The sequence below is a fragment of the Betta splendens genome, chromosome 8 (genome assembly GCF_900634795.4).
Source record: "Betta splendens chromosome 8, fBetSpl5.4, whole genome shotgun sequence".
Classification (NCBI taxonomy): Eukaryota; Metazoa; Chordata; class Actinopteri; order Anabantiformes; family Osphronemidae; genus Betta; species Betta splendens.
In genome coordinates this window covers 8913214-8925478 of record NC_040888.2, presented here as the reverse complement: position 1 = coordinate 8925478, position 12265 = coordinate 8913214, and the positions used below count along the sequence as shown (strand labels likewise).

Genomic DNA, 12265 nt, shown 5'->3' with positions numbered 1-12265 from the left:
ACAGTGATGGAAAAGCAGAGGTCAGGCTGGATGATGGCAGTATAGAAGTATAGAACAGCTCCTGGGGCAGTTTGAACTTCCTGAGCTGTCTCAAGAAGTACAACCTCTGCTGGGCCTTTTTGTGGACAGTGTAAGGGGGCCCAATTCAGGTCCTGTGAGAATGTGGACCCTAGGAACCTGAATGAGTCCACGGTAGGCAGTGTGTTTTTGTGGATTTGTGATGGGGTGTGTTGCGTGTTGAGCTCCATCTGCTTTTGAAATCCGTTTTAGTGGCAAATTTATGGACATCTGCTCATCACAGGGATGCAATTCTAACATTTGTGTTGGTGTTTATTACTGCTACCCCACAGTGAGAAGGTCTTGGGTTTCACAGTTGCTCCGTGGAGTTTGTAAATACTTCCTGTGTTTCCAGACACTACCCTTGGGGAGTAAAAATTGTCTATAGGTGTGAGTTGTTGTCTATATGTAACACTATGATAAACTGGCAATCTGGGTGTTCCCAACCTTTAATCTAATTGTCAGCGTATATAAGATCATGCATGCTCCCAACCCCTGTGAATTAGTGAGAGAGAGCAACTGATATTTGCTATTATTTATTTTTTATTTTAGCTGTTATAACAACTAGAATGATAAGTTATACTCTTTTGCATACTTTCAGTTTTATAGTAGATCTCTTCATATAATTCTCCTCATATCTTTAAACCATTAATACTCATACAAAAATGTGTTTTAGAAACTTTTGTTGTGCCATTGATAGTCCCTTGTATGTTCTAAAATACAAACACTTTGCTTAAGATTTTTTTCATTGCCCAAAAAAATTATTTATTTAAAAACAGTTCACAGGATTAATAAAACCAGTTAATAAATCACAAAGTAGACTTCATTAATTGCCTAAATATTGAGTAGCAAAGGCACATATGTGTATAATGCTTTAGACATAGGACTAGTTAAACACAATACAAAAAATTAAACGACATACACTATAATGTAATTAAATACCACTTAATATAATACAGTCCATTAATTTGCCTGTGGTTGCCTTGGCTTTGTTTAACTAACATCATCACAGGATGGCATACTGGCTATGCATGTATAGCCATTCTCGATTGTGTTTGGCTGGCCATGCTTAATCCAGCTGTATAGTGTCGGCTGCTGACCAAGTTTGTTCCTGGAAAGCCCCCGCAGCAGCAGCAGCTACAGCTGTCTTCATGTTGCTACAAGTTGTGGTCCTGAGCATACACACAGTCCTGGAAGAGGAGATAGGTGTGCGGCAGTGGAGTGGTGGACTGTAATACCCAGTGGTGTAGCTGGTCAAGGAAGAAAACAGTTGGTTGATGACACTGGAAACGTGGCAAAGGGGGCAGACCCTGTTAGCAGATCCTCAGAGCCAAAAATTATATCAGCCCACTTCCCTACTCGAGCACTCTTCACTTGCCTGTGAGAGAACCTGCAAGACACAGAAACACAGACTGTTATTGGGTGCTTCAGCTAACATTAAAACAAGACTTGCAGTGCTGTAAACAAAACGTGTTATTTTTTTCAGTACTCACCAATGGGACAAAGGTCTCTGTCTCAAGGCTGCTCAACATTGCCTTTCTGATAGCAATGCAATCTGAGGGATGACTGAACACAGTGCAACTGCTTGTGTACACTCTTGTACTGAAGCCTCTGCAGGTTTGTAATTTCTAAAGAGGGACTAGGCCAGCTTCAGGACATTTTGGTATCCTTAACTGCTCCTATTCCTAAAACGACAAACAAGAGTGACACAAGGGAGGAGGTTAAAAGTTGAGTTGTTAGACTTATCACTGAAAACTTCACTCACTCAATACTTCTTCACATTCCAGTCACAGATATGCTGGAGGTGGCAAAAAGAGTGGTTTACCCTAGACCAGACAGAGAACCACTCACTACCGCACCTACAGAATATTTGTAATCTCCACTAACCTCAACTACAACCTAACCTGACATTTCTGTCATAGATTTTTTTCTGAAAAGCAGTCACACACCTGTGTACAGACCTGTATACAGGCTTGGTGAAATCCTTGATCAGTTGAAAGGACAAGTTTCAGATGCTCAGTCTATCAACCTGGAGCGCTTGTAAGCACTACATATGTCTATATAACAATTACCTGACCGCTCCACTTCTTCTGCTTCCTAGTGAGGGCTGCCTATAAGGACACAGCTAGAAAATATGAAAAAAACAGCAAAAAAAGACAACACAATTACTAACACGTACTTTGTGTGTGGGAGCATCAGTTGGGTTATGCATGGTACACAGCCTCAGCACCATCAACAGGTTGAATAGACATCTGTGGCACACAATTTCTCTCAACCTCCCTTGTCTGTGGGTTCCACCTTAATAATTTAAGAAACAGTGAAGCACATACATATATATCAAGTAAATATAATAATCCAGACATTTAGTCAGCTATAAGAAACAAAATCTCAGTAACTGACTTAATACTTATTTCATTACAAATAAATGGAGCTATTCGAATCACTTCACATATGTAATTTAAGAACAAAAGAGCTCACTGTGTGCCCAGTGTTCAGAATCTGACATGGTCCCATTTCAGTCTAAACACAATGTAAGAAATCTGTAAAGACATATTACGGTACTTGGTTAAATTCAAGCTAACTCAACTTAATTCTTTCTAACTGTGCATCTTTTCGTTGAAACCGACAATGTTTAGACACTACATTTGTTACCAGGCTGGACCTTAAGTTTCATTGAAACATTCCAACTGGCAAGTGATTGTTGCGGCTGTAGACTGTTGACTACTGTTCTGACTTTCATTTTAACTAGCACTATGGAATAACTATAAAGCACGCATTTATTTAATGCCACCGCATTGCAGTCTTCGTATCGAGTTCAATTTTAGATATTAAACTATTTACAATGCAGCAAAGTTACACAGGGGACTCACATCAATGGCGAGTAATACACAGGGTAAAGTGCAGACTATGACGACCTAATTCAATGTTTTAAGAAGGAAAACGCAACAGACCTTGAGACGAACTTGCCTTTTGTTGTCCTGGAAGCGTTGTCGAAAACTTTCTTCTTCTTCTTCTTCTTCTTCTTCTGCTTCTTCTTCTTTTTTGCTTTTGTTTATGGGCAGTTTGCGTTCGACAAATTGCGCACTATCGCCACCTTCTGTCCCGTACCAAAATGTGGTATATTTACTTGTTGATGTATGCAAATCTTCGCTGCTTCTGCTTGTACTAATTCTTCTTTTTTCTTCCTATTATTAAGTCCAATTGACTGTTGACTGTTGATAAACACCTTCATAATTTAACTATTTGTGTTAATCAGAGAAAATACAAAGCGAAAATCTAAATCCTAAACTAACAGCACTTCCGTGAATTTGAGTATATTAAGTGGATCGAAGGAGAGTAGAAGAAGGTAGAGGGCGGTAAATTAAGTTTAAGGGTGCTCCACGCTCCAAGGATAAGAAGAAGAAGAAGAATCACCAGAGTTAAAGAAGAAGAAGAAGAAGAAGACGAATGTCCTCCGCAGCCCGTAGGAGGACCAATAAAAGTTCAAATAACGACACATGCGCACTGGATATAAACATGATGCGATGGAGGTAAGTAATAATAGTAAAAATTAAATTAAAGCTCCAAAGGTTTGTCGGAGTGAGCTTTCTGTACTGTAAGCGCGATTGCGTGTCAGTGTGAGCGCTCGCTCTCATTTTTGTCTAATAAGGGATCTTTGCCGCATGTTTGGCCCGGTAAAGTTTGCTTTTTTCGCTGCGACATTAGTTCGGAGAAGCTCCGTGTGTGTGCTGGAAGTGCGCTGAACGTTTGTGCTTTGGATAATTTCCGACTTTGTAGGTAGGAACACGTTTACGAACAGGAACAATATCAGAGCTGTTACCTGTGTGTGACATGTATGTGTATGCTGTTAGCTGCGTTTATGCTAACTCGTTGGGCTTAGCTTGGTTCGGTGTTGTTTGCTAATTTATTCGTGGTTGCGCTTGTTTCAGTCACAGAACACAAACACGAGAATGCAACATAAATGTACGAAAAGCGGCTCTTGCGTGGAGCCTCGTGTTATTAGTTTGCTTTCTGTCTAGCTGCACGGGCTCTTGCTGTGAGCACACCTGTGCTAATTAACAGTGTGGTCCAGAACAAACACGTCAGCGTTGCTTTTTTTAAAAACAGCCCTTTTCGAAATGCATTAGGTTGACACACGTAGAGATGTTAATTCTTAGCCTAGAAACACAATATCAGCAAAGTATCCAAAACTTTAGACGGTCATAGTAGTAATGATTATTATGCACCAAACAATGCCATTATAACAGGGAAAACGGTGACAAGGATGTTGATACTGTTGATCATAACAGCAATAAATAGTGAATGGTAGGGATACATGACGCATGCAGGAGGTTTCTATTTACTGCTGTATTATTGTAATTGCTAACTTGCAACATGTAAACCCTGCTCCTATGTAAACCATAGCATTATGAATTATGCGCTTATCTTCTGTATGTTTTGTCTTAGAGGTTTTACACTCATACCAGTTGATATTTTTATTTCACTGGCTTTTAAGCAGACAAAGATTTATTTGCTTTTGCACTATTACTCTGTATTTTACAATGTGTTTACTCTTTGTGTTTACTCTCTATATTTTAATTAGTACATGGTTGCAGATATGGTTCTCACTGCACTGTTAACTACTTATATATAAAGCACTTTAGTAATTTTTATTTATATATATAATATAATATAATAGTCCAGCACATTTCATGACAGGGATTTGCTTGTTCTTTCATGGCTCATCTTCTCCCATAACCTGTTTTCTAACCGTGTGACTGTCATTTGTTGTCTGTTTCAGCAAGAGGACCCTTCTCTCTCCCACGCATGCATAGTATCCGGAGCATAAACCAGGACCCTGCTGGACTTCATGATGACCCTGTCCAGCCTCTCAGTGATGCTGCTGCATTGTCAAAACATCAAAGAATAGGTACGTATGCATGTATGTGATGCTGGACTGCTGGTTATAGTCTGTAGTGGATTCCTAATTCTCCTTCCTGATGGTAGCAGACTAAACAAGCTGTGGCAGGGGTAGTGAGATCTCCTGCAATACAGATCGCTTTGAACATTGTCCTATGTATGCTGCTATAGGTTTGATAGACACCTTGATACACAGAGCTTTGCTTAACCATCCTTTTAGGTTACCACTCAAATTGACCCGTTTGAAAACTTAAAACCTTTTGAAAATCGTATGTTTTTGGTATATAAACTTCTTTTGTTTGTTTATTAAGGGCAATGAAATAAAACAGATTTATGTCACACATGTGAAACCTTCCCCTACATGTTTATATTACTGTACTGGAAAATTTTTGCCTTTGTGCTATTTCTTATCCAACACAGTCGTCATGTGCTGGTTAGGTGCAATACTGAACTGAACATTCTCGCACAAACAACTAATCTCTTGCGCCCTGTCGTACATCAATTCTAAACATCTGATGTTCCATTTGACTGACTAGTAATTTATGATATATGTTTGTCTTTTACACCCGGACTCTGACTCCCCACCAGACCCAAGGCTGTTAAAGCGAATGCATCTTGTCTTGGAAGCTCGGTGTTCCTTCCTTTGGATAACAAGACATGATGATGCAGAAGTGAGAAAGCAAACATTCTCACTCACAGCGAGATAAAGTGGCACGAACAATTCCATTGCTGCAGAGAGACATTCCACCAGAGCCAGAGAAAGGGGTTAAAAGGCAGAAGCAACTTGCGGATCGTGGGCTCTTTGCATCACACCTTCGTGGTGTGTGCACTGATCTCCCCAGCTGGTTTTTGGTTTGTTGATGTGCACGATCAACATCCATGCTTTTTGTTTGCTTTCCCCATTATTTTTATTTTCTTTATTATTTCAATATATCGCACAAAAGGACAACTCTCTCATCTGCTTCTTTATGGGAAATTTCCACCACAATTACATAGATGCTGTTCTGGTCATGACTTTGTGATTTCTCTTGTGCATTTTGTTTTCCTAAATTCTGCCTGTCTGCAGATGACTCCATTCCTGGACCGGGACGTTTCCAACCTGTTCTCCTCTTCCAACCCCCCACCTCTCCACTCACCACAACTGGCCATGGCAGATGACTATTCAACAGGAGTCTTGTTCTGATTGCGGTCCCTTCCATTAAACAGCTACAACTGCAGCTTTGTGCTCCTACTGTGATCCTTCCTGTAGATTTGCTTTTGAGAACATTTGTCTTAATTTTGTAACATATTACCATAAGGGACCAAAGAGTGTGTGGATAAATCATTCAACTTTTGGTCAGACATTAAGGTCAATACTAATGAGAGAGTTCAGTTCACTTTAAAGCTTTTCTTCTTGATGGTTTGCACATCTGGTGGGTTTGAATTACACATGGTTCATCAGGAAATATTTTGGTCCTGTTAGTAAAGCCACACAACTGTTCTAGTGCAGTGTATTTATTATGTTAAAAGCTACATGTCTGAAAATTCAGGAGAGGTTGATGGTTGCAAAAAACACACAATCTACTGCTCCGAAGCAATCGCTTATGTTTGTCATTTTCTATATTATCAAAGCATACAGCTAATTTATGATACTGTCATTGTCACTTTATTTGCGCGCTATGACATGCATGTGATACATACTAAGAGATTCATAGTGATACTTATGAAAACGGTGAAGAAAGTTCAAGCCATGGATTCAGGTAGGTCCACTCAAGTCCCTGTGCCCTTTGCTGTCACCTGCTGCTGTCCAGAACGGTTGACATCTGGCCCAGTTACCACGAGGGAACTTGCAGGTAACTTCACTGGGGCGAAAGTTTAATAAGAATTAGAAAACCTTTCATAGTCCTGCAGTTGGGAAATTACTTCTCATAACAGCAGTACAGATAAGCGAGAGTACAGCTACAGAACAGTTTGTGTTGGCACAGTACAAAGCAGTACAGTTGGAGTGAGTATGAGGTCATTGCAGGGTTATTGCACAGTAATGGGTATAAGATTTGTACCAGAAACAATATACATGATCGTTCACAGATTTACACAAATATTGTGCAGAGCAGGTTGCTACATAAACCACTGATACAATACTGATTGTACAGTCTGACAGCAGCAGGTAGGAAGGATCTACGATATCTCTCCTTCACAGCGAGGGTGGATCAGTCTGCTACTGAAGCTGCTCTCCAGAGCAGTGACTCCTCCAGTGGGTGAGAGACCTGGTCCATGATGGATGTCAGTTTAGCCAGGACCCTTCTCTCACCCACCTCCTGCACCGTGTCCAAAGTGCAGCCCAGGACAGAGCTGGACTTGTTGATGATCCTGTCCAGTCTCTTCCTGTCCCTCACTGTGATGCTGCTGTACAGGATGTACAGGACACCGTACAGGATGGCCGATGCATTTTCATTCTTTATTGAACTATGCACATTTGGCTAAGGTGAAGACTTTATAGGAACATACATAAAATTATCTTAAGAGTTCTTCTTGCAAGCAAGTCCAATTAACTGAATGCCCAATTAAAACCAGGCAATCTCATTCATGTGTCTGCTGCTCAGACTACACTGTGCAGGTAAAGAGACACAAAATAACAGCACCTCTTGGTGCACCACTTCCTTTGTAGAAAGCAAGCACAATTTACTCTTCACACACCCCACAAAGCACTGCTCATTGATGGTCATTCCCACACACAATCCCCTAACTCGCGGTGTACCACACAAAACAGAAGAATAGGAGTGACCCCTAATGATGAACAATTTTTTGATGAGGCTCTTCTTGTTGACATTAGAGACTAATCTTTGCGTTTAGTTACAAAATTTTTATATTTTAATGTTATTTTTAATCACCGAATGCTCTAAAATAAAAATAAAAATTATAAACTCATATTTTAAGCATGCATGTGCTTAATATAAGCATGTACTTAAAACTTTTAGCTTTATCTTATTATCTTGTTTTATTATCTACAGCACTTGGTGAATATGTTCTTACATAGCCAAGGAAGGGGCTATTTTCAGTTCTATTTTACTGTTTACACATTGTCAGTGAGTATCAGTCATCTACTACTTTTGACTGTTCCAAGTCATCAGTGATTGGCTCAAGTCACTTTGAATGTATTGGTGGTGGGAAAACATGGGCGGGGAAAAATTTGCATAGACCAAACGAGACGCGTCTCGTGACGCGTCTTGACCCAACAAGACGCGTCTCGTGACGCGTCTCGAAAACAACCAAGACGCGTCTCGTGACGCGTCACAACCTGACATGACGCGTCACAACATGACAAAACGCGTTACGAGACGCGTCTCAACCTGACAAAACGCGTTTTAAAAACGCCGTTCTTTTGACCCTCTTGGCTTGCCATACTCCACGTAACTTGAGCGGAACAGTTTCGGCGATGTCGACCGCGCAGCGGTGGCTCTGAGCGTCGACCCACACAGAACCTCGCGACAGATTCGGGGCTTCTCCCGATTGTCCGCCCGGACCGAATGCGGCGGTACGTGGGTCACAGACAGACGACTCCGGCCGCAGAATCACCGGTAAAGAGCGGAGCATCGACCACTTACCGATCAGCATCGCGCGTCCGGGACCGTGTCCGCGTGCGTCCAGCTCGCCGTGTCGCCGTGCGTAAAAAAAAACCGGGAACCGGAAAATCAGGAATTCACAGACTTTTATCCCCGGAGAGTGCGAACATGCGCGGCGATCAGGTGCGAAGCGGAGGTGTCCTGCACGCGCAAAGAGCCTCGACATCCGCTGGGGCCGATCCCGTTTCAGCCCACTCGCTTCTGTTATGACAACTCTTAACTTGGCGACGCCGTATCCGTTCCTCCCACGTCTCACGGTGACCGATCCCCGGGAAGTCTCACATCCCACTGACGCGCGTGATCCCCGGTTAAAATCCTGCCGCTCGTGCTGCCGCTCCGCTCGGACTGAGGAGTCCGTCTCCCTCTCCCTCCCTCTCTCTCCCCCCCTCTCTCTCTCCCCCCTCGCCGTCCCTTCCTCCCGCTCCTGCTCTCGGAGACGCACCTTTAAACTTGGCAGGAACGCGCAGGTGGGAAATGCGCCGCCATAGTTTTCATGCACAACTTGGCCGCACGTTGAGCCGTCGTGTCAAACTGCACGTCGGCGCTCGCGTGTGATTTCGCTGCACGAGGGAACGGGAATAGCACCAGGTGCGGCCGAATTCACCGGGAAGTGGCAGATGCGTGATATAACGGGCGCGCTGTGAACATTAGTGAGTGAAAAGAATGTTTTCTGAGTGAGGTGTCCATTCACGCTGTCACGAATGCATTTGTGTGCACTTGTCGAGGCAGCTGCCGTGTGTGTACTGCATGACAGCGTGTTGCGAGAGTGGCTCCATCACAAGTGACGCTTCCTCGAGCCCGTCTGCGCCTCCTTTGTGTCTCCGCTTGTCGTTGCATCATTTGCTGGGGCTGACACGTACTCTGGGACTTCGCTTTGGCTTGAGAGCAGAGCGCGAGGCGCTTGTACCGAATTTGCGTTTGTTCAAATAATGCGCGCGTGTGTGTGGGTGTGGGGGGGGGGGGGGCATAGACTGCGGGCTGCAGAGACTCTGCGCGGCGCTAAGCTGTCCTGGAGCAGCGCCAAAGCGCATCTCCCAGGGCGCTATCAGGAACTTAATTACAGCATTAAATTGCTCCCTCTCCACCTCCCTCTCGCTCTCAGTTCACGTCTCCCCCTTTTCTCTCCCCCCCCCCCCCCTCGGACGCAGCCTCTCTCCTTCTCCGTCTTTATTTCCCCTCGCTCTCTTTTACATTTCACCACTGGGAGGACAGAGGCCTCTAAAATGTTCCTGGCTGAATTAGCAAAAGTTCAACTGTTGTTTCTACCGCGCATCGACCTCCTTATAATGCATTCACGGTTAAGTGCTGTCGTCCCAATGATGAGAGTGGAGCAGGGAAACGGGAAGCGGTGGTGCTGCACAGGAGCTTCTGCAGCATAAAACGTGACCCCTGACAGAGCGCTCCGTGGGGGGTGAGCCACCTTTTCCCCTCTGATCAGGCTTCTGTTCCCAGTTCCACCCTGTTGCTTCTGTACGGTGAAATGTGGCCACGCCGATGGAGCCGGACGCGTCAGCGGGGACATTCACGCTGTTAAAACCCATATTCAGTCTCAAAACATGTTTGTTTTACAGCAGTTTCTCACAGGTGCTAATTAGCGACAGCAAAGGTATTTTAAAGAGGCAAACATGATAAATAAATAAAAAAATACTGTTATTCTAACGATAACACAAATGGACAACTGCTGAATGTACTCACATCGTATTTCATCATTTTTGAATATATTGCACATAACAGTCTTATATCCTGCGTACAGTGGCGGTTAAGGCATGACTCAGCTTTTCATGGTTATTTTTAGGAAGCCACAGCGCTTGGATAATATGGTGCAGACAATATGAGCTAAAGGCCAAAACACAGCATTTACTTACAGTAATAGCATTCAGCCACAACCAAATGTGCTTTTATTGCGTACCTGTGAATACTTTGCAACAGTACGAGACATTCTGCAAAACTGGGTCAGCATCTTAAATTGCAGGAGGATAAAATGGTACCAACAATGCAAATCCTGTCCAGCGTGACCAGCGTTTCCATTATCAGTGGAGGAACCCCAAAGTATAGAAACTCAAAGGTTCTGTTTGGGTCACGGAGCTCAGTGACTTATGTGATGAGTTCTGAACTCTGGAGAGAGAGAAAGGTCAAGTCTAACTAAACTGCCTCCTATTCTTTGCTAAAGCTGATTAGCAATAAACAGCCTTTGTTGCTGTACATGAGGTGGCGCCTGGATGGAAGACACGTGTAGAGATGGATTTCTAACCAATTTGGGACCCAGTTAAATAACCGAGACTGGACGGTGGAGGAACTATAATGAAATAATAAAATAAAATATGAAATAAACAAAAAAGGCTCAGCGCGATTATGATGACAGGAGGTTAAAGTGGAAGCGACAGAGGAGGTGAGCACCTTGTAATTGTCATGCAGCGTGCGAGCATCGTGGGCTGCCAGTTTGGGCTGCATAGTCCGAGGGGGGGGGGGGGGGGCTGATGATGGGGGGGAGCGACCGGGGCTCCAGGACAGCGTGACAGCGCCAGCACAAGGCCTGAATGCTGGGGAGGGATGAGGAAGCGTGACATATGGAGGTGACGGAGCGGTGGGAGCCGTGGGACTCTGGACACGTGTCCAGTACAACCCCCCCCCCCCACCCTCATTAATCTTAAAGTGATGGAACAACCCCCCCCTTAAACACTCCTGGCCCACATTTAAATGCTGTCCAGCACATAGTGGGCATGAGACGCCGGATCACAGAGGTTGTGTAGTCTATTAAACACACACAGGCTTCTTCTGCTCCTCCTGGTTAATGAGTATTGGAGCGCAGCCCTTAGATTCCCTCATTTACTCTGCTGTTCACCGTCTCCTTTTGTTTACTTATCAAAACTTACTGTCTTCTACTGGACAGATGGACTGAAGCGTGCCACGAACGCAGCTCCCCTTTCATGTGCGAACTCGCGACATATGCAAATGTGCCTGGAAATTGTGTTTCGGGATCCCAGCCGCACGCCGGGACGTAATGAGTGACAGGCAAATTTAGGAGCGAGCGGCGAAGAAAGCTGCAGCAGCCGCGTCACACACACACACACACACACACACACACACACACACACACACACACACACACACACACACACACACACACACACACACACACTGTCAGCTAACAATTTAACTTTCCCACTCAGTCCAACTCTTCCTCCGTTCTCGCCACAACAGATCAGCATATTTCTCCCCACACTCTCTTTTCATTAAACGTGTGACACTCTCTCCGGTTCTAACGTCTCTCCCTCTCTAACCCTCTATGAAATTGCTAACTTCACTTCACTTCACCTCACCATTTTTTTTCCCGTCGTCGCTATCTCCCTGTGTCTGCCCGCCCCTCGTTCGCCCGTCTTCTCTTGACAAACAAACAAATGAATTGCAGAGCGCTGGGAGGGAACGCCCTCGGAGCGTAACTGTAGCCGGCCGGCTGCTTCGCTGACTGACAGCAAGACTAACTAACTAAGTGACAGAAAGATTGACAGGAGGTTGGAGGAGCACTGAGAGGGTTGACTGTGAGGCACTAAAGTAATTTAAAGATGGGCGGACAAGAAAGACTGATGCTGATGGGTGACAGTGTAAGATGCCCAATTCTATGAAAGCACCTGAAGGCAGCTTTTTTCAGTGCGCACTAAAAAGATTAGACCCAGTTTCAGCAGGTTTAGCTCCCCACACTGTAGCTG

The 12265-nt window shown here is 44.2% G+C and overlaps 1 protein-coding gene and 2 long non-coding RNA genes across 8 annotated transcripts in view; 1 reads left to right on the top strand and 2 right to left on the bottom strand.

Annotated features, from left to right (window-relative positions):
• Window positions 1–12265, bottom strand: part of znf385c (zinc finger protein 385C) — an 89465-nt gene that overhangs the window by 43538 nt on the left and 33662 nt on the right. The window contains exon 1 of one of the 2 annotated variants that reach the window (XM_029159575.3): window positions 8541–8914. The exons of the other annotated variant lie outside the window; for it this stretch is intronic. Coding sequence (XP_029015408.1) covers window positions 8541–8724 — 184 coding nt within the window. The 5' untranslated portion in view covers window positions 8725–8914. Of the gene's footprint in view, window positions 1–8540; window positions 8915–12265 lie in introns of those variants that run through there. 2 annotated transcript variants of the gene reach the window in all.
• LOC114860753 (uncharacterized) lies at window positions 830–3141 on the bottom strand. Of its 4 annotated transcripts, XR_003786676.3 has the most exons (5): window positions 3009–3023; window positions 2536–2597; window positions 2237–2355; window positions 1551–1742; window positions 833–1447 (listed from the first exon to the last, which is right to left on the bottom strand). It is a non-coding gene; the product is annotated as an uncharacterized LOC114860753 (long non-coding RNA). The 4 variants fall into 4 exon arrangements; XR_003786675.3 differs by having other exon boundaries at window positions 830–1447; window positions 2237–2597; XR_008695240.1 differs by lacking the exon at window positions 2536–2597 and having other exon boundaries at window positions 831–1447; window positions 2130–2355; window positions 3009–3141.
• LOC114860752 (uncharacterized) lies at window positions 3565–6173 on the top strand. 2 transcript variants are annotated; one of them, XR_003786672.3, is made up of 3 exons: window positions 3565–3587; window positions 4838–4966; window positions 6023–6173. It is a non-coding gene; the product is annotated as an uncharacterized LOC114860752 (long non-coding RNA). The 2 variants fall into 2 exon arrangements; XR_003786671.3 differs by lacking the exon at window positions 3565–3587 and adding an exon at window positions 3702–3834.